The sequence below is a fragment of the Xyrauchen texanus genome, chromosome 18 (assembly GCF_025860055.1).
Source record: "Xyrauchen texanus isolate HMW12.3.18 chromosome 18, RBS_HiC_50CHRs, whole genome shotgun sequence".
In the NCBI taxonomy this organism is placed as follows: Eukaryota; Metazoa; Chordata; class Actinopteri; order Cypriniformes; family Catostomidae; genus Xyrauchen; species Xyrauchen texanus.
The window spans coordinates 7546910-7567775 of NC_068293.1; the positions used below are offsets into that span (position 1 = coordinate 7546910).

The following is a 20866-nucleotide window of genomic DNA, read 5'->3' on the forward strand; positions in this document are numbered from 1 at the left end:
GAAACTAAATTAAGCAATCAAAAGTGGCTTGGATGAGTAAAAGTTATTTGCTAGGCCTAATTTTTAAAATTAGAAAAATTTAAGTGTGAAACGCTGCTTAACTTTGGGTAAAAATAAATTAATAAATATTTATAGACTCAATGGTCAGGTCATTGTGATTAATGATTATTGTTTATTATTATTTTTAATAACTGTGAATAAAGGCCTGTGTGTGTTATTTATTTATTATTTATTCTTCGAGTTTCCCAATGTGGTGGTCTGTAAAAATTAAATCGGATTATATTATTTTCTAAAAATAAAAAAATATTCAGACAAGTGCAGCGCCAGCATGTAACCACCAGATTCTGAGTAAATAAGAGAGTGTGGTGGAGAAGAGGCGCAGTTGGACAGCTGTTTAATTGCAGTCAGACAGATGTTTAGATGAGATGAGAGCATACTGTCTTTATTCTCAAACTGGATTTGTTCAAGACTGAACGCGTCGCTCGCACACTTATGCTCATTGCGCTCGTGCGTCAAGGAATTCGCGAGAGGAGATGAAACTTTCCTTCAGACAGACCGAGCTCTTGAAGTGTTTCCGTTAAGAGGAGAAAGAAATCTTGGTTTTATCCAGTTCTACCGTCAAATCCCGCAGATTTTAAATGAGGATTTCTGCCCATTTACACCAAGTTGCTTTCGCGGCTTTGCTCCACATCTTTTATCACGTGAGTTCACACGCGCAGCATATGTTACACAGGTGAAATATTGAATATATTAAAGTTCCGTATGATGCAAATCTATTTATTGCAACAATGTTTATTTATTGTTATTAATCGTTTCATATTTGTAATTCGACTTAAACTTTTGCACTTTTATCCTGTGGGTTTAATATGGGTCCTGTTTTCTGTAGGGGAGACCGGAGCGTTTTTTTCAATGATTATTTCTCAGGGGAGATTCATTTTTGAAAGTCATTTTCTGATTTCAAAATACATTAAAGTCTTGGCTACAAAAAGCAGTTGAACAGTTTAACCGTTTTTCCCCAGGAAAAAGCGATATGCGACAGTTTAATGTAGGCTATGTTTTAAATGTTTCAGTATAAAAACCCTCAGATAAATCCTAATGATTTTAATATTTATAATGGGAATTGTATAGGTTTTAAGGAAAACTAATGGTCCATGTGGGTCTCTAGTAGGCTACTATCCTACTGGTTATGTGTTGGCTTCAAACGGTGGGATGTTGTGTCTAGTGTCATTTGAATTGTAATCAGCTGATGGTTTGCAATAGAAATTGCAGTGGAAACTATTAGACTTTCTATTGTTTTGTTTTTCTTTAAGCAGGGACAAAATGTGGTAAGTTGTCACAAGGGGAAAATGAATTTAAACATTCTAGTATGGGTTTTTTTTCTTCAGCAAAATGGAAACAGTTAAACAATTATGAAACACAAAATAATTAATAATACAGCAACAACAAAAAAAAAGTAAACGTAACTTACAAAAATATCAAACAATTGCTTGGCAACCTGAAATTATAATGAGTAAATTGTGTAAAATCAGAACATATAAGTCACATTGGATATCTAGAACCAGTAAAATGTGACAACTTGCCCCTTAATTATATTTATGATGAATACCCCTTTGCTGAGTAGGTTACACAGCTCAACCTTTCAGTTAAAATCTTCCATCATAATACTTTTTAGAATGCCTTAATGTATCCCAGTGTATCATGTTTCTCCAACTGGACTCAAAAGATTACGGAGACACTGACATACACTGATCAGCCACAACATTAAAACTGCATGCCTAATATTGTGTAGGACTCCCTGGTGATGCCAAAACAGCACCAAGAATAGCATTCTGAGATGATATTAGCCAGATGGGCTGGTTTGAGTATTTCTGTAACTGCTGATATTCTAGGATTTTCACACCAGTTTCTTGAATTTACTCAGAATGGTGCAAAAAATAAAAAAAACATCCAGTGAGTGGCAGTTCTGTGGATGGAAATGCCTTGTTAATGAGAGAGGTCAACAGAGAATGGCCAGACTGGTTTGAACTGACAAAGTCTACAGTAACTCAGATAACCACTCTGTACAATTGTGGTAAGAAGAATATCATCTCAGATTGCTATTCTGAGATGCAGGTTGGACCTACACAATATTAGGCAGGTGGATTTAATGTTGTGGCTGATCTGTGTACAGCCCTTGTGACAACTTCTCCATGTGACAACTAGCCCCGATCTTCTGTATACAGTCATGAGATGCCAGTAGTATATTATTAAAGGTAACAATATAGTTTATTTTCAGTATAAATTAAATATTTTGTAATATTTTCATATTTTCAGTCTGTGTTAGTCTTGTGTTTGATACCAATGTGTGTGTGTGGGTAAGTTAGGGGATAGAATCTATAGTTTGCAAAGTTTAAAAATCATTATGTCTGTGGAGAGTCCTCATAAGGATAGCTGCATCAACATGTGTGTGTGTGTGTGTGTGTTCAGGTTTGTGCCATACCTCCAGAATGTGATCCAGACTTTGTGCTTCTCAAAGAGGAGGAAAACTGCTACAGTATCATCCACCAAGAGAACCTGACAGAGACTGTTCCCACATATTCTGGCAAGCCATTATTCTCTCTGTCTCTCTCTCTCTCTCTCTCTCTCTCTCTCTCTCTCTCTCTCTCTCTCACAAACACACACACACACACACACTTTCCTAATGAGAAAATTGAGTTCATATAGAGGGCAGTTATTTTCGATATGCCTAGAATGGTTTCCGCAAGCCTGCCTTGTACACATCTGGGCACCTAATGACCTTATACTTGTGCTTGTATGTGTGTGTGTGCAACCTTGTGGACAAACACAATGATTAGTGTTTATGTGTGCTCCTAAGAGGTGTAATGTGATATCATGGGGAAGTTTGGAGAATGGCTTCCATGATCACAACACTCAAACATAAATCACACCCTTATCGGATTATACATATAATGCCCTCCAGCGCAGTGAGTTCACACACAATTGCCGGCCTAATGCCCACTCAGGATACATACTATAATGCTTTTGTAAAGCTGAAGTGTGTAATTTGTGCCCCACTAGTCTTGCCAAACAGGATTGCAAAAATAATGATTCAAACAGGTTTATAGAACACTCCCCCTGTCTACCATTAGACAGCCTCATTGACAGTCCAGAGTCAATGTTGCTGTGTCGGGCTGGATTGGCCAGTCAAACAAACAAACAGAGACACCCCTTACCTGTCAATCAGCTGTGCTAAAATGAGATTTAAAAAAAAAAAAAACTGAGTAACTCAGTGCCAGGCATCCATCCTTATGGCCCGGCCATGCCCTCATCCTCATCACAATCACATTGACATAAGTATTCAGACCCTTTGGTATGACACTTGAAATTTAGCTCAGGTGCATCCAAATCCTCATGATCATCTTTAAGATGTTTCTACACTTTGATTATAGTCCACCTTTGGCAAATTCCATTGATTGGACATGATTTGGAAAGACACACAACTGTCTATTTAAGGTCTCACAGCTGAAAATGCATATCAGAGCAAAAACCAAGCCATTAGGTCAAAGGAACTGCCTGCATGCTCAGAGACAGGATTGTGTTAAGGCACAGATCTGAGGAAGGCTACAAATTTGTTTGGCTCCATTGAAAGTGCCCAAGAGCACAGTGGCCTCCATAATTCTTAAATGGAAGAAGATTGGAACAACCAGGACTCTTCCTAGAGCTGGCCACCTGGCCAAACTGAACAATCGGGGGAGAAGGGCCTTTGTAAGAGACGGTAAGAACCCGATGGTCACTCTGGTTGAGCTCCAGAGATCATGTGTGGAGATGGGAGAAACTTGCAGAAGGACAAACAGCACTGCAACACTCCACTGATCTGGGTTTTATGGTAGAGTGGCCAGACGGAGGCTCTCCTAAGTGCAAGACACATGAAAGCCTGCTTGTAATTTGCAAAAAAGCACTTAAAGGACTCTCAGACTGTGAGAAACAAGATTCTCTGGTCTGATGAAATGAAGATTGAACTGTTTGGCCTCAATTCTTAGCATCATGTCTGGAGGAATCTAGGCACCGGTCATCACCTGCTCAATATCATCCAAACCATGAAGCATGGTGGTGGTAGCATCATGCTGTGGAGGTGTTTTTCAGCGGCAGGGACTGAATTCAGCATAATACAGAGATATCCTTAATGAAAACCTGGTCCAGAGCACTCAGGAACTCAGGCTGGGCCGAAGGTTCACCTTCCAACAGGACATTGATCCTAAGCACGCAGTCAAGACAACGCAAGAGTGGCCTAGGGACAACTTGAAATGCCCAGCCAGAGCCCGGACTTGAACACAATTGAACATCTCTGGAGAGACCTGAAAATGTCTGTCCACAGACAGTCCCCATCCAACCTGACAGAGAAGAATGGCAGAAAATCGCCAAATCCAGGTGTGCAAAGCATGTCGCATCATACCCAAAAAGACTTGAGGCTGTAATTGCTGTCAAAGCTGCTTGAATTAATTACTGAGTTAAAGGTCTGAATACTTGTGTCAATGTGATATTTAAGTTTTTATTTATTTTTTGTAAATTTGCAAAGTTATCAAAAATCAGTTCTTTGTTTTGCCATTATGGGGTATGGAGTGTAGATTGATGGGATTTTTTTTAAAGCATTTTAGCATAAGGCTGAAACATAACAAAATGTGAAAATACTCTCTGGAATTAAATCTTATTTATATCAGCAATGTACCCTGATACTGTGATAGGCTATGAAGCCCACCAATAACATTAGGGCATTCAGCAGAACGCCTATTAGCAATCATCAACACGACAACTCTAAAACCTCCAGCAATAAAATCACTGTCAGTGTGAAAAGGGATGAAGGTTTCTCGTGCAGTAAGCAGAAATTCTGTCTTAAAAAGTCATCAGTCCTTTACATCCACAGGAAACATTCAATACAGGGCTGTCAACACAAGCAGATCACATTAACATGGAAACGCTGTACAGATCTCCTTTGCTCCTCACACCCTCTCCTCCCATACACTCCACTCTTTTTTTCCACTCACCATATCTGCTCTATCATTACTCTGTTTCTACATATATCATACGAGAGAGTACTGAGAGAAACATTTACAAACATGCAACACTTTTCCTGCCATTCATCAAACTGAGAGAGGGAGACAGCATAACGGGCAAAAGCAGAGAGACAGACTGTGCCATTCATCAGAGAGAGAGAGAGAGAGAGAGAGAGAGAGAGAGAGAGAGAGAGCAGAGAGCAGAGAGATAAACAGAATGTGACCAAAACTAAAAACAATAAAATTAAGAATGCAAAAAGAAGGGTAAATAAACAAGATTGACAAATAGAGTAATTCTCTGCTCTCAATAGTATGGGGATGGTGCATCGCAAGGACATGGAGGAAGAACGCAAGGGTTTGTGAAAGTGGCAAGCTGTCATGCAACCAATATCCGATAACATTATACACACACTGGCGTAGGTATCTATGGGTCATTGAGAACTGCAGAGAGACGGGCCCAGTTGGGCTTTCTTAAATCGCTGTACATCTGCTTGATTTCAAACTGACATGGCTTTTCCACACCCTCAAAATGCATCCTAGGCATTCCTATCCATCAAATGCTCTGTCAGCGCTTTCTCTTGTTGCTCTAAGGGCTGTTCTGTTGATTTATTCTGTTACATTCATGGAAATTTACACTTCACATCTCAGATTCAAAGGCTGGCATACGTGGAGTATACTGTATGTTTTATAGACATGTAGGACATCATAAATCGACTTTATTAAGCAATACAAAGAAAGTTTGGCATCATTGCAAAGGTTAGCCGCAGCTGCTCGATGGACCGAATGTGGGTCTTGGGACTCTGCTGTTCTGTCATTAGTTAAAGGTGCATTCTGTAATTTTCTTCAGATTAAAAAATGTGCTCCTAAAGAAGTGAATTGAATGAAATTTAGAATCTTACATCAAAATGAGACTTGCTCTGCCTTTGAAACAACACCACTTAGGGCAATCATTCTAGTGGTTAATGTTAATGTTATTTAAGTATTATTTTAGGCTACTGTTACGGGTAATGCAGACCTTCTAAAATCTTGCCAATATTTAATGCAGTAATTGGTAACATTTGACAATAAGGTTGTATTCTTAAAAATTATTCACAATTGTTAACATGAAATAACAATGAACAACACTTTTACAAACTTTATTATTAATAAGTTGTTAGAAGTTGCATTAACTTTAGTTTTAGCATTATGAACTATTGCATTATGAACTGACATAACAACATACAATAGTATAATTGTAAATTAATAATAATACAACTAATGATAAAAAATAAATAATAATAATATACTGCCTGGCCCCAAAAAAAGTTGCATTCACTAATATTTCATTGGACCGCCTTTAGCATTGATTATTGCACACATTCATTGTAGCATTGTTTAGGAAAACTTATGCAACGTAACAACATTTATTTCCTTCCAGAGTTACAAACATTTTTGGTCGAGATCATGTATTGACGACAGGAGAGTCGAACCACTCTGTAAAGTCTTCTCCAACACATCCCAAAGACTTTAAATGGGGTTAAGTTCAGGACTCTGTGGTGGCCAGTTCATGTGTGAAAATTATTCCTCATTCTCCCTGACCACTCTTTCACAAATTGAGCCAGATGAATCTTGGCAACAATTGAGGAAACATTGGAGGAATTTTTAATTTCTGAAAAAATCCATTGATGGGATAACCTAGTCATTCAGTACATTCAGGTAGTCAGCTGACTTTATTTTATTGCTGCATAACACAGCAGCAACCCCAGATCATAACACGGCCTTAAATCCAAAAGGCAAAATTTTTGGACAGGCAGTGTAATAATAAATGCAATAAAAATCATTGTTCATTGTTATTTCATGTACATTGTATCACAAAACCTAATGCATTAATTCATTTAAATGAATGCAACATTGTTGTAAGTTTTACCCAGTAATGTAATGCCAATTAACATTAATTTAATAAAGGTTACAGAACTAATAGCAAATAAATTATTATTTTAATTAAAAATTATTTTCCCCTTTTTCTCCCAATTTTGCATGCCCAATTCCCAATGTGCTTTTAAGTCCGAAGGGTCGCATAGTGATTCGCCTTAAGCCGGGTGGCGGAGTACGAATCCCAGCTGCCTCCGCATCTGAGACCGTCAAACATGTTGAGCACGTTGCCATGGAGACGTAGCGCATGTGGAGGCTTCACCCCATCCACCACGGCATCCACGCTCAACTCACCAAGCCCCACCAAGAACGAACCACATTATAGTAACCACGAGGAGGTCACACCATGTGACTCTACCTTCCCTAGCAACCAGGCCAATTTGGTTGCTTAGGAGACCTGGCGGGAGTCACTCAGCATGCCCTGGGATTCGAACTAGTGATCTTTACCACTGAGCTACCCAGGCCAACATGCATTCATGTTGTTTCAGTGATGATAAAACATATTTTTGACTTGAACCTTTTTTCAACCTCAATTTTTTGTTTAATGTTGTTTTATTCAAATCCTATCTAATCTTATGTATGTCAAGTCCATAAATGAAAATGTAATATTTGTAAAAGAACCTTCAGCTTCCATGTCCTGGGCAAAAAAATCTCCTCATTAGTGGGAAGTAGTCCTTCACAATCCACTGTAAATTCACATTCAAGCAGGCTACATTCTGGTACAGAAAGCCCACTTCTCACCATTCAGTCATCTCCAGATATATAAAATCAAGTCTTGTCCTACTTTATTTTAATTTAATATCATGTTTAATTTGGAAATATGTCACATTACTGAAATAAAATTTGTTGACTTTCAACTCTCTTATTCATGGTTTTGTAAATTGCCATTTACTAATGTTTAATGAGATAATGTAGACATAAATTTGTACTTCAACTGGTGGTGATAGAAAGATTATGCAATATTGGGAAACGTTGGAATGAAGACAAAAGGCAAACTGTAAAACCTGTAAATTTTAAAGCCATTGGATTTAGATATGGTAACAGTTTATTTTGACACTGTAATAAATATCATGTAATTCTGTCTAACCTCCATTTGCATCCCTCCAAACAGGTTGCAGTGGATTTTGGGATCATCTGAACTGTTGGCCTCATGCTGAGGTCGGAGAAACCGTGTCACAGCCATGCCCAAAGATCCTAAGGGTCAAAGGTTAGGTGCAAATATTTCCTCAAGTCTTTTGTTAATTAAAGAACACCTTGATTAATCCAGAGCAAATCAGATGATGGGAGCACAGTGGGTGGGCAAGCGTCAGTACATATTCTGAGCTAATTCTGTGTTCAGGTTGTGTCGGTATTACTGTATTTACAAGTTGGCAACTGGCATGTTCTTCTCGGAGCTGTTCATGTCCTCAGACCTTGGGAAAGCAAAATAACTTTATTTTTGATTACAGTCAAATATTTATTATGTACCTATGCTAAAAAGGGGGAATGCAAATGAATGACATCATAGCAAAATGAAGCAGCTCCATATGTTCCTGATTTCAGAATCCCCTGAAAAATGCTTCAAATATGTAGAATGTAACTTAGCACACTTTGGCAAGCAGAGCGAGGTATGTATTCTCAATTTGTATTGTGTTTCTTAATTTATTTAATTGTGGTTTGAAGTTTTTTGTGTGAGTGATCTATGCACATTTTTGAAATGGTCTAAATCAGTGCTTCTCAAATTTTTAAGGCCAAGTACCACCTTTGATGAAATCAGAACGTTCAAGTACCACCTAGTCACCACCAATGTTCACTCAAATATTTATTCATCATTCAGCAAATATATATTTTTTGTGTAGTCTTACGGATTGTGAGCAAAATACACAATGCCATATTTGACTATCAATATCTAATGTAATATTTAATGTTAATATCAATATTTCTATTGTTTACACAATCAGCAAGAGTGTTTTTTTTTAATCAAACAAACAATATTAACATTTTGAAGTTTTGCAATCCAGTTCAAACAAACTACTGTATATATTTAGACATTTGGAGTTTAGGCATTGCTTGACCCTGTTTTTTTTTATCTCAGCCCCCCTAAAATGATGCAGCTAGCATCATCCTTAAATGTATGTGATAATGTGCATGTGATCTATGAAAACGTCTCGGGTTACATGGTGTAACCCTTGTTCCCTGAAAAAAGCGGAACGAGATGCAGCGCTGAGAAAAGTGCTTTGGGAACAATCCTACATTGTGACCAGTTGTGAATATGTGTGTAACACATCAATGAACATTGACCGGAATTTATAGACTCAGCTGGTGAGATCATTGGATGCACCTGTGGCCAGGCTATAAATAGATGTGTCACCAGCGTGTCGTCAGATATTTTTTTCTGAAGAGCAGTCCTGGGACATCCCAGTGCGTCAAAGAAGGGATTTCAAGGGTTACACCACGTAACCCGAGACGTTCCCTTTACAAAAAGCTTCACTAGGATGCTGCGCTGAGAAAAGTGCTTTGGGAACGAAAATACCCACGCCGCCGCACTGAGGCTGTCCGGACACCTACGGTTGTGAAGTGTGCTTACAAGAACACGAGAGGTCTCAGACATGAGCTTTAGATGTTGACTCAAGGAGATAAGAGCCCGGAGTAGCATGAACATCCAAACTATAACATTTTATGAATGTATGCAGGGAGGACCAGCCTGCCGCATCACAAACTTGCTGCAGAGGGACCTCTCTAGCCAAGGCTTTAGAGGAGGTGACCCCTCTGGTGGAGTGAGCCCTGATACCTACTGGCGAAGCTTGACCAGGCCAGGGCAATAGCTTCTCTCACCCAATGCGACATAGTCTGTTTGGAGGTGGCCACCCCCGGATGCGGCTCCCATGGCAAACGAATAGTTGCCCTGACTTATGCCACTGGCTAGTGCGGTGGACATAAATCTAAAGGGCACAGACTGGACACAGTCTGTGAAGTCCTTGCTGCTCCGGCGTTGCAAACGGCGGGGAGCAGAAGGCTTAGAGAGTGACCTGATGTAGGGTCGCGAAAGGCACCTTAGGCAGGTAGTCAGGATGAGGGTGCAAAATTACATTGGTCATTCCTGGCGCAAACTCTAAACAGGCTGGCAAAACAGACAGAGCCTGTAGGTCCCCAATTCTCTTTAGGGAGGTAATCGCCATAAGAAAAACCATCTTGAGAGTCAGAAGTCTGTCAGACGTTGACTCTAGAGGTTCAAAGGGGGTCTCAACCAGACCCTCAAGGACTATTGCTAAGTCCTATGAAGAGGTCATGGTCCTAGCAGGGGATGCCTCTCAAAGGGCACCCTGTCCATCAAGGCGTGGCAAGCCAAAATGTCGGCCACATAGACCCTGAGAGTGGCGGGGCATGTGCTTGCTGACAGTTGTTCCTGCAGAAAGTCCAGAACTGAAGCAATCTGGCAGTTAACTGGATCTGCATATTAACTTTTAGTAGAGGGAAACGCATACAGGCGCATTCTGGGCCATGTATGCGCCACCGCGTCCAGCCCCGGGCTGGGTGACTCAGGGAGAAGTAGAGGAGATATTGTGCTATTCATAGAGGCGAAGAGGTCCTCTTCTGCCCTGTAAAATCTCAACTGGGTTTGTTCCAAGTGGAGGGAGCCCTAGCACTTAAAATGGTCTCGATAACCTCAGGAGAAAGCCCTGTGTACCTCAGTTGGTACCCTTCAGGGGCCAAGCGTGAAAGGTTCCACAATTCGGGGTGGGGATGAAATATTGTCCCCTGTCCCTGAGAAAGAAGGTCCTTCCTGTTCGGAATCGCCCAAGGCGAGCCGTCGAGGAGAGATATTAACCCCGAGACCCATACCGTGTTCGGCCAGCACGGCGCTATCAGTAAGAGGCAAGACCCTTGCTGGCAAACTATGGCCAAGACTTCCGGGAGCAGAGAAACTGGGGAAAAACGCATGCAGATGCATTCAGGGCCATGTATGTGCCATCGCGTCCAGACCCAGGGGGGCTGGGTGACTCAGGGAGAAGTAGAGGAGACATTGTGCTGTTCATAGAGGCGAAGAGATCTTCTTCTGCCCTGTAAAATCTCATCCAGATTTGTTCCACTACCTAGGGGTGGAGTTTCCACCCCCCCGTCTGTATTTTCTGTCTGGACAGTAAATCTGCTCCCACATACGGGCATCCAGGGATATAAACTGCTCTGAGTGACAGGGGCTTGCCCTGGGCCCCAAGGAGTATCCGACCTGCCAGAAATATTAGCTGACGTTAACGTGGACCTCCTTGATGGTTTATGTAAGAGACTACCGCTGTATTGCCCACCCGCACCAAGACATGGCAGCCTCTGGAGGAAGTATTTCAGGGCCAGAAATACAGCGATCAACTCGAGACAGTTACTTTGACAATTGAGCTGACGACCCTTCCATTCCCCTTGAGCTGGACGACCACTTAAGACCGCTACCCAGCCAGTCAGGGAGGCGTCTGTCGTTAGCAACCTGCGAGGACGAGACACACCTAGAGTGGGACCCAAGGTAAGAAACCGGGGTCTGAACCACATAGAAAGGGAACGAAGCCCGCGGTGCGTAACCCTTATTTGCCTTAGGGGACCGGCCCTTGGATGAAACCCCCTGGCTTTTAGCCACAGCTGTAACGGTCTCATGTAGACCTAGTATTCGTTGATACTGACGAGCAGTGCAACTTTGACCTAGCCTGACCTTGCTCAGGGTGTTCTGAATGGAAATGATTCGTGCGGGAGACAATTGTGCCTGCATCGTGATCAAATTCCACATAACCCCCAGATAAGTGATTCCCCTGGTGGGAGAGAGAACGCTCTCTGACGTTAAGTCTAGACCCGGAGAAACCAGATGAGCTAAGACGATATCCCTGTGCTGAACTGCCAGTTCTTGGAACTGCGCTAGGATTAGCCAGTCGTCTGTGTAATTCAGAATGCGGATGCCCCAGAGTCGCAAAGGAGCCAGTGCTGCATCCCTGGAAGGATGGAAGAACACGATACTGGAAGGCTTTGTCCCCAAAAGCGAACCTCAGGAACTTCCTGTGCTGTGGCGGAATTTCTATATGAAGATATGCATCCATGAGATCGATGGTGACCAGCCAAACGTGATGTTGGGCTTGTGCTTGGAAGCCTCTGCCTCCTGAAACACCAGAGGCAGCGGGAAAGGAGAGGATTCGTGGGGGTACCAGGAGGGGCGAAGTGAATGATACACGCGCCCCATCCCGAGGGGAGCTACCCCCACAGGGCTAGGCACAAGACCGTCAGGGATTTTTCCTTCTAGAAATTACTTCCCTGAGGTCTTGCTTTGGGGGCTGTCGAGGGCGACGAGCCTGTCCCCAGTCTCTGCGAGGGGGAGCACTACTCGCCACGCTCTGCTTCAGAGCCTCCCTTCTAGAAGGACCGGGGCGGAACTGGGTGGCCGGAGGCCCCTCCCTTGAGTGTGGCGAGGAAGGAATTGCCCTAAAACTTCCTCGTGACTTAAACTTCCTCGTGACTTTTTTTGCCTCCTGGAACCTGGTGATAACTATATTCATAGCGTCACCAAATAAACCAGAAGGGGAAAGCGGGGCATCGGGAAGGAAAGTTTTTGTCCTTGTCTCAGATGCCTGATAGGTTAAGCCATAAGTGTCTCTCCGTGCTGACCAAAGCAGACATAGACCGGTCAATGGTGCGGGCCGTCTGCTTGGTCGTGCAGAGAGACAGGTCCATGGCTCGACGAAGCTCAGAGAAAGCCTCTTCGTCGACGTGGTGCCCACACTCATGTCCTTCAACAGATTAGCCTAGTACGCAACACTGCCATAGTGTGCAGGGTAGCACCAGCCTGACCTGCTGCCTGATAAGCCTTCCCCACACACAGGGAGATGGTCCTGCACAGCTTTGTGGGTAGAGTGGGTCTCTTTAGCGATGATGCCAAGCCAGGCGAGAGATAACCCGCAAGTGTCTCTTCTATCGGCGGCATCACCGAATACCCCCGGGCTTCAGCACCCACGATAGTTGAATATGTCAACGTCGAGGGCACGAAGACATGGGAAGTATAAGAATCCCTCCATGAATGAGAATACTTGTTATGGAGGTCATAGAGAAAAAGGAAGGGACTGATATAGCGTTCCCTTCCTTTCTTTTATTTATATATTTTGGCCACCAGACACAAATTTGTCTTCTTATTTGGAGCGGTTGGGGGGTCTGTTGTTAGCCGCTTTATTGTGGCACGTACAGAGATTCAGCGTCCCCCTCGTGAAACGAAGAGGCGCCGAGGCGCGCTTCAGGCTTACGAGAAGGATCAGCTGGATCTGGGGAGAGAGCGAGGGAAAGGGACGCATCTGTCTCTCGCTCCTCAACCAGATCCATGAGAGAGCCCCACAAATGAAGTGTGGGCGCTGACTCCCGGAAGCAAGCAAGGCGAGCGCGAAGCATTTTACTGATGCGTGTCCCTCTCGGCCATAGAGCGTAAACAAAGGAACACGCATTGTTTGCTCCTACTTTCAGCCATTCTCTCTCTCTTTTTTTTTTTTAAGAAAGAAGAGAAAGGAGAAAAGGTTCACTGTACACTGCCTAACCAATTCTAACTCCTAACAGAGGAAAGAAAGTTTTGACAGGCTTGTGAGACACACACATACAGAATGGCTCTGAAGAAAATAGATCTGACGACATGCTGGTGACGCATCTATTTATAGCCTGGCCACAGGTGCATCCAATTATCTCACCAGCCGAGGCTATAAATTCCGGTCAATGTTCATTGACGTGTTACACACATATTCACAGCTGGTCACAATGTAGGATTATTCCCAAAGCGCTTTTCTCAGCGCAGCATCCTAGTGAAGCTTTTTGTAAAGGGAACAGCGGCTGCAGTAAGCTATCTGAGGTTAATTTTATTCTGAATCATGCCCTTACCAGTCATTAACTTTAAAACTGGTCAAACTAAGTATTTTCCTTTCCTCCAGTCATAGGCGGACTTGGCCATACCATAGGTGACATAGCGGAAATGTTCGTCGCACAGCTGTCAGATGCGCACTTCATTTCTCTGTCCCTCATCCGAGCAATCTTTCAGTGAAATCAAAAACAAAACACTGCCAAATACAACCCAGTGTCTTTGAGTCAAAAGCACTATTTTAGACTTTAAGGAAGTCTGAGAATGTGTAAAATAAAAGGAATGATATCTTGCCTCAGTTGCATCCTTTTATGCTGTTCTGTTTTCTGCATGGGTATAATATTGTGGTGTGCACACCGAGACATCAGCACGGCCACAGGCAACAAGAACGTTACCTATTCACATCCTGCACTGCCGATGTAAAAAAAGGAAAAGGTGGGCTATTTTAAAGATATATTAGAATTGTAATCATACATTAGAAATAAAACATAGAAAACATTTTAATACAATTATTTAAAAAAGATTTTTATGTAAATATCCTGGGTCATGCTGCGTACCACCTGAGGGTACTCCTCACTGGTAGCACAGTTTGAGAACCACTGGTCTAAATCATCTAATGTGATCATTTATTTACATTCTGTGACATTGTGAATATGCATTGATTTGATTTAATCCCTTTTTATGTGTATTTTTATTTGTGTACTTATTTTGTAAGATTTTGTTTCTTTATGTAGTTTCAAGGTGCTACAGTGATATTCTGAAGTGATGCTCAATGGCGCTCAACGGAGCAAAATTAAGAAAAAAGCACCCGTCTGAAACTCTCTGTGTCCCGTTTATCGAATAAAGGGAGCCACTAAATGTATCACTTCATTATTTCTTTAATTTACCTCTACGTTGATGCTAAATGTTTAAGAAAAAAGAAAACACTCCAGGTAACAATTGCATAATAAAATGGCATGTCAAGCTAAAATATGTTTACCTCCTTTTAACTGTTGACACTGTTGCCATATTGGTTAATTTTACATGACGTCATGAGTCATGTGTTAGGGTTACCTTGTCTTGTTTTACCGTTGCCCCTTTGTTTTCCATTTTTGTCCCTTTTGTTTTCCGTAGTTTTCACTTTTGTCCTTTGTTTAGCTCCACTGTCTCACTAGTCTCTTGTTTAAAAGAACTACACTTCCCAGTATCCACCTGTCGTCATCACTGCCATTTTGTTCATTTGTAATCATCCTGTCCTTGTGTATTTATAGCCTCGTTTTTGGTTCAGTCCTTGTCTTTCGTTGAATGTTGTTAGCTCGGTGTGTGTTCCCTGCCTGTGTTTTCGGTGTTGTGTTTATTTCCCCATTGAGGGTTTTCCTTTGTGTTTTTTGCGTTTGTAATAATAAAGTAAGCTGCACTTAGATCCGCTCTCCTCGTCTGCCTTCGCTGTCTGCATTCGTAACAGAACGAAAGACCACAAATGGATCTAGCAGCTTACCTTATGGAACTGACCCAGGTGGAGTTGACCATCTGCGAGTTCTCCCACTTCTTTTCCGCTGTTGCCATCCACACCGGCTTCGACGACGCATCCCTAAAGACCATCTACCAGCTTGGGCTACCAACATACCAGCTGAGGGAATTGCCGAACTCCGGAGACCTCACGTGGAGGGAATATATGAGTTTACTCTTGGGAGAACTCGCTGCCGGGGAACCACCTCTCTCGATCCCGGTTTCCGCCTCTGGGCTTTCCGTGCCTGCCACGGCCAACGAGCCAGCGTTGCCAGCTTCGTCCGCCCGGCGGAGGAGGAGAAGAGGAAAGGCTTCTGCTCCCCAGTCTCCGCCTGCCACGGCCAGCGAGCCAGAGCCCACGCCTGCCACGGCCAGCGAGCCAGAGCCCACGCCTGCCACGGCCAACGAGCCAGAGCCCACACCTGCCACGGCCAGCGAGCCAGAGCCCACGCCTGCCACGGCCAGCGAGCCAGTAGCCTCCGATGTCAGTGAGCCAGCGCCAGTAGCCTCCGACGTCAGTGAGCCAGCGCTTGTAGCCTCCGACGTCAGTGAGCCAGCGCCTGTCGTCTCAGATGTCAGTGAGCCAGCGCCTGTAGCCTCCGACGTCAGTGAGCCAGCGCCTGTAGTCTCCGACGTCAGTGAGCCAGCGACTGTAGCCTCGACCGCCCCTGAGCCGGCGCCTGTAGCCTTGACCGCCCCTGGGCCAGCGCCTGTAGCCTCGACCATCCCTGAGCCAACGCCTGTGGTCTTGACCGTCCAAGAGCCAGCGCCAGTGGTCGTGCCTGTCCAAGAGTCAGCTCCTCCCGAGCCTCCCGAGCTTTCCAGAGCTCCACCTTCTGAGCTTTCCAGAGCTCCGCCTTCTGAGCTTTCCAGAGCTCCGCCCTCCGAGCTTTCCAGAGCTCCACCTTCCGAGCTTTCCAGAGCTCCGCCCTCTGAGCCTTCCAGAGCTCCGCCTTCCGGGCTTCCCGAGCTTACCAGAGCTCCGCCCTCCGAACTTTCCAGAGCTCTGCCTCCCGAGCTTCCCGAGCTTTCCAGAGCTCCGCCCTCTGAGCTTTCCAGAGCTCTGCCTTCCGAGCTTTCCAAGCTTTCCAGAGCTCCACCTCCCGAGCTTTCCAGAGCTCCACCTCCCAAGCTTCCTAGAGCTCCGCCTTCCGAGCCTCCCGAGCTTTCCAGAGCTCCGCCTTCCGAGCTTCCTAGAGCTCCGCCTTCCGAGCCTCCCGAGCTTTCCAGAGCTCCTCCCGAGCTTCCTAGAGCTCTGCCTTCTGAGCCTCCCGAGCTTTCCAGAGCTCCGCCTGTCAAGCTTTCCAGAGCTTAACCTCTCGAGCCTCCTAGGGTTCCGCCTCTCAAGCCTCTCAAGCCTTTCAGGGCTCCGCCTCTCAAGCCTCTTGAGCCTTCCAGGGCTCCGCCTCTCGAGCTTCCCGAGCCTCCCAGGGCTCTGCCTCTCAAGTTTCACGAGCCTTTCAGAACTCCGCCTCTCGAGCCTTCAAGGGCTCCGCCTCTCAAGTCTCTCAAGTCTTCTCGGGCTCCGCCCCTCAAGCCTCTCGAGCCTTCCAGGGCTCCGCCTCCCAAGCCTCTCGAGCCTTCCAGGGCTCTGCCTCCAGAGCCTCTCGAGTCTTCCACGGCCCTTCTCCCCGAGTCTCCTACGGCTCCACCTCCAGAGCCTCCTACGGCTCTGCCTCCCGAGCCTCCTACGGCTCTGCTCCCAGAGACTCCAGAGCTTTCTAGGGCTCCGCCTCTCAAGCCTCCTACGGCTCTGCTCCCAGAGACTCCAGAGCCTTCTAGGGCTCCGCCTCCCGAGCCTCCTACGGCTCTGCTCCCAGAGACTCCCGAGCCTTCTAGGGCTCCGCCTCTAGAGCGTCCTACGGCTCTGCCTCTTGAGCCTCCCTCAGCTCTGCCTCCAGAACCTCACGAGCCTCCTACGGCTCCACCTCCAGAGCCTCCTACGGCTCCGCCCCCAGAGCCTCCCGATCCTCCTACGGCTCTGCCTCCCGAGCCTCCTACGGCTCCGCCTCCAGAGCCTCCTACGGCTCCGCCCCCAAAGCCTCCTTAGCCTCCCACGGCTCCACCTCCTGAGCCTCCAGAACTTCCCACGGCTCCGCCTCCCGAGTCTCCTACGGCTCCGCCTCCCGAGCCTCCTACGGCTCCGCCTCCAGAACCTCCCGAGCCTCCTACGGCTCCGCCTCCAGAGCCTCCTACGGCACAGGCCCCAGAGACTCCAGAGCCTTCCTCGGCTCCTCCTCCTGAGCCTTCCTCAGTTCCGTATCCTGAGCCTTCCTCAGCTCCGTCCTCAGAGCCTTCCAGGCCTCCTGACCCGGCCCCTGTCCTGTGGCCTCCTCCCAGGCCTCCTGACCCGGCCCCTATCCTGTGGCCTCCTCCCAGGCCCCCTGACCCAGTTCCCGTCCTGTGGCCTCCCCCCAGGCCTCCTTACCCGGCCCCTGTCCTGTGGCCTCCTCCCAGGCCTCCTGACCCGGCCCCTGTCCTGTGGCCTCCTCCCAGGGCCCCTGACCCTGTTCCTGACCTGTGGGCTCCTCCCTGGCCTCCTGACCCGGCCCCTTTCCTGTGGCCTCCACCCAGGCCCCCTGACCCAGTTCCCATCCTGTGACCTCCTCCCAGGCCTCCTGACCTGGCCCCTGTCCTGTGGCCTCCTCCCGGGCCCCCTGACCCAGTCCCTGTCCTGTGGCCTCCTCCCAGGCCTCCTGAACCTGCCCCTGTCCAGTGGCCTCCTCCCCGGTCCCCCAGACCTATCCTTGCCCTGTGGCCAGCCCCAGACCACCTGAACCTGTCCTTGTCCTGTGGCCAGCTCCCAGGCCTCCTGAACCGGTCCCTGCCCTGTGGCCAGCTCCCAGGCCTCCTGAACCGGTCCCTGCCCTGTGGTCAGCTCCCAGGCCTCCTGAACCTACCCTTGCCCTGTGGCCAGCTCCCAGACCACCTGAACCTGTCCTTGCCCTCTGTGCCCCCTTGGACTTCCTGCCTGCCCTTTGTGCCCCCCTGGACCTCTTGTCTGCCCCTTGTTGCCCCCTGGACTGCCTGTCTGCCCCTCGTTGCCCCCTGGACTGCCTGTCTGCCCCTCGTTGCCCCTGGACTGCCTGTCTGCCCCTCAGTGCCCCCTGGACTGTCTGTCTGCCCCTCGTTGCCCCCTGGACTGCCTGTTTGCCTTTCGTTGCTCCCCTTGGTCTGTCTGCCCACCACAAGCTTCCCCCCCAGTCAATGAACATTTGTTCTTCTTGTTTTTTGTTTTGTCACTGTTGATTGTCTGGAATCCGATCCTTGAGGGGGGGCTATGTTAGGGTTACCTTGTCTTGTTTTACCGTTGCCCCTTTGTTTTCCATTTTTGTCCCTTTTGTTTTCCGTAGTTTTCACTTTTGTCCTTTGTTTAGCTCCACTGTCTCACTAGTCTATTGTTTAAAAGAACTACACTTACCAGTATCCACCTGTCGTCATCACTGCCATTTTGTTCATTTGTAATCATCCTGTCCTTGTATTTATATCCTCGTTTTTGGTTCAGTCCTTGTCTTTCGTTGAATGTTGTTAGCTCGGTGTGTGTTCCCTGCCTGTGTTTTCGGTGTTGTGTTTATTTCCCCATTGAGGGGTATCGTTTGTGTTTTTTGTGTTTGTAATAATAAAGTAAGCTGCACTTAGATCCGCTCTCCTCGTCTGCCTTCGCTGTCTGCATTCATAACATCATGACTGTCAAGCTTTAAGAATTCAGAGTTTGCAACTTGTAATGACATGCTCTACGAAGACATAAACAATTTTTGCAGTAATTACGTTAATTCCAACATGATGTGTACGCACCATGCTGAGTTCCATTCAACTCGGTCAGTAATAATGTCCAATTTCCTTCTTGGAAAAGTGCAATAGAATGCTAATTGAAGTTGAAATTTGACATTTTCCAATTTGGAAACTAGTGTGGATATCCTAAAAAATGATTTTGCTAAGATGAAGTTGCATTGCCAACTTTCCTGTTGTAGCTGAGACGATAATGCCAAATCCCATAGGGGATGCCTTTTGACCGATATTTAAGTGGCGAATTCGCTCGATTCTCAATGTGGGCTGCAAAAAGTTGGAAAGCCCACAGGTGGATGACATCACACCAACATGTCAGTACACAGGGAGATGTACAAATTTAATGATTTTTTTTAATTGAATGTTACATGATATATTACATGATAATAGAACTTGTTTATAAAACATTTGCTGAGAGGTGTGTAAAATATTTTGAAATAAACTCTCTGTAACAGTCTAAGGATGGGCAAGGAGGAAGCAGGAAATGGCTGAACATAAACTTTAAGTAAAGTAAATAAATGAACTTAAAACAACATAAAACATAAGGACACAGACACACATGCAATGCTGTGTGGTCTCTCTCTTTCTCGAACTGGCATTTCCAGCTGCCCCTTATCTCTCCCTCCTGCTGATCAGCTGATTCAACACCGGCCGTGCTCCATCACTGCTCTTCCAGCCGTTCTGTCAGCCTGTGGTCCACCCACCTCATGTGAACCTGGGGGAAAGATGAGGGAAGAGGGAAAGGGCGAGCGGAGACACACACACACACACACAGAGAGAGAGAGGGAGAGAGAGAAGAACTTGCTAGCCGGCTCCTGGACACTTTAATTATCAATGGTCCTTAACCGCTCCTCCGCCCTCTGGCGATCCCACTAGGAGAACCAGCTGAATAGTAAACAAAGTTTATCTCTGGGGGAGATGCTGCCCTTCCGGCCATTCTGTCAACTGGTGGTCCACCCCGCCTCCTGTGAACCTGGGGGAAAGATGAGGGAAGAGGGAAAGGGCGAGTGGAGACACACAGAGAGAGAGAGAAAACTTGCTCGTCTGCTCCCGGACGCGCTGTCGCCCGGTCCTCGACCGCTCCTCCACCCTTTGGTGGACACCACCTCGGTCCTCCCCAGCAGACGGCAGCGAGTCCTCTGGCCCCTGGCAGATGGAACCGCTCCTCCCCTTCTCAGCAGACGGCTGCAGTTCCTCTGGCTCTTGTCTGCAACCCCTGGTGGATAGCAGCAGTGAGGACTCCTCCCTCCCGGGTTTCTGCACCACTGTAACAATCTAAGGATGGGCAAGGAGGAGTTGGGAACCAGCTGAACATTAAACATAAACTTTAATGATATTTTTTTTTTTTTTTACATTTATGCATTTGGCAGACATTTTTATACAAAGTGACTTACAGTGCACTTATTACAGGGACAATTCCCCCAGAGCAATCAGGAGTTAAGTGCCTTGCTCAAGGAAACAATGGTGGTAGCAGTGGTGATCGAACAAGCAACCTTCTGATTAACAGTTATATGCTTTAGCCCACTACGCCACCATCACTCCGCATAAATTAAGTTAAATCAACATAAAACATAAGGACACAGACACACATGCAATGCGTCCACGTGCGTCTCTCTCTCTCAAACTGGTTTCTCAAGCTGCCCCTTATCTCGCTCTCCTGCTGATCAGAAGATTCAGCGCCGGCCGTGCTCCATCATGGTCTGGCCACACACTCCTCCTCGTCACACTGTCTTTTTTGATAATCGTACACCTGTAGAACAAATGCTAGCATTGCCCAGAAAAGCAATATATCATTTAAAAAAGTAATGAT

At 45.9% G+C, this 20866-nt stretch overlaps 1 protein-coding gene across 1 annotated transcript in view; it reads left to right on the forward strand.

The window, feature by feature from the left end:
* Positions 1-638: 638 nt before the first annotated feature.
* Positions 639-20866, forward strand: part of LOC127659260 (secretin receptor) — a 51556-nt gene continuing 31328 nt past the window's right edge. The window contains exons 1-3 of the mRNA XM_052148999.1: positions 639-687; positions 2450-2581; positions 8053-8148. Of these exons, the coding sequence (XP_052004959.1) occupies positions 639-687; positions 2450-2581; positions 8053-8148 (277 nt within the window). The remainder of the gene's footprint in view (positions 688-2449; positions 2582-8052; positions 8149-20866) is intronic.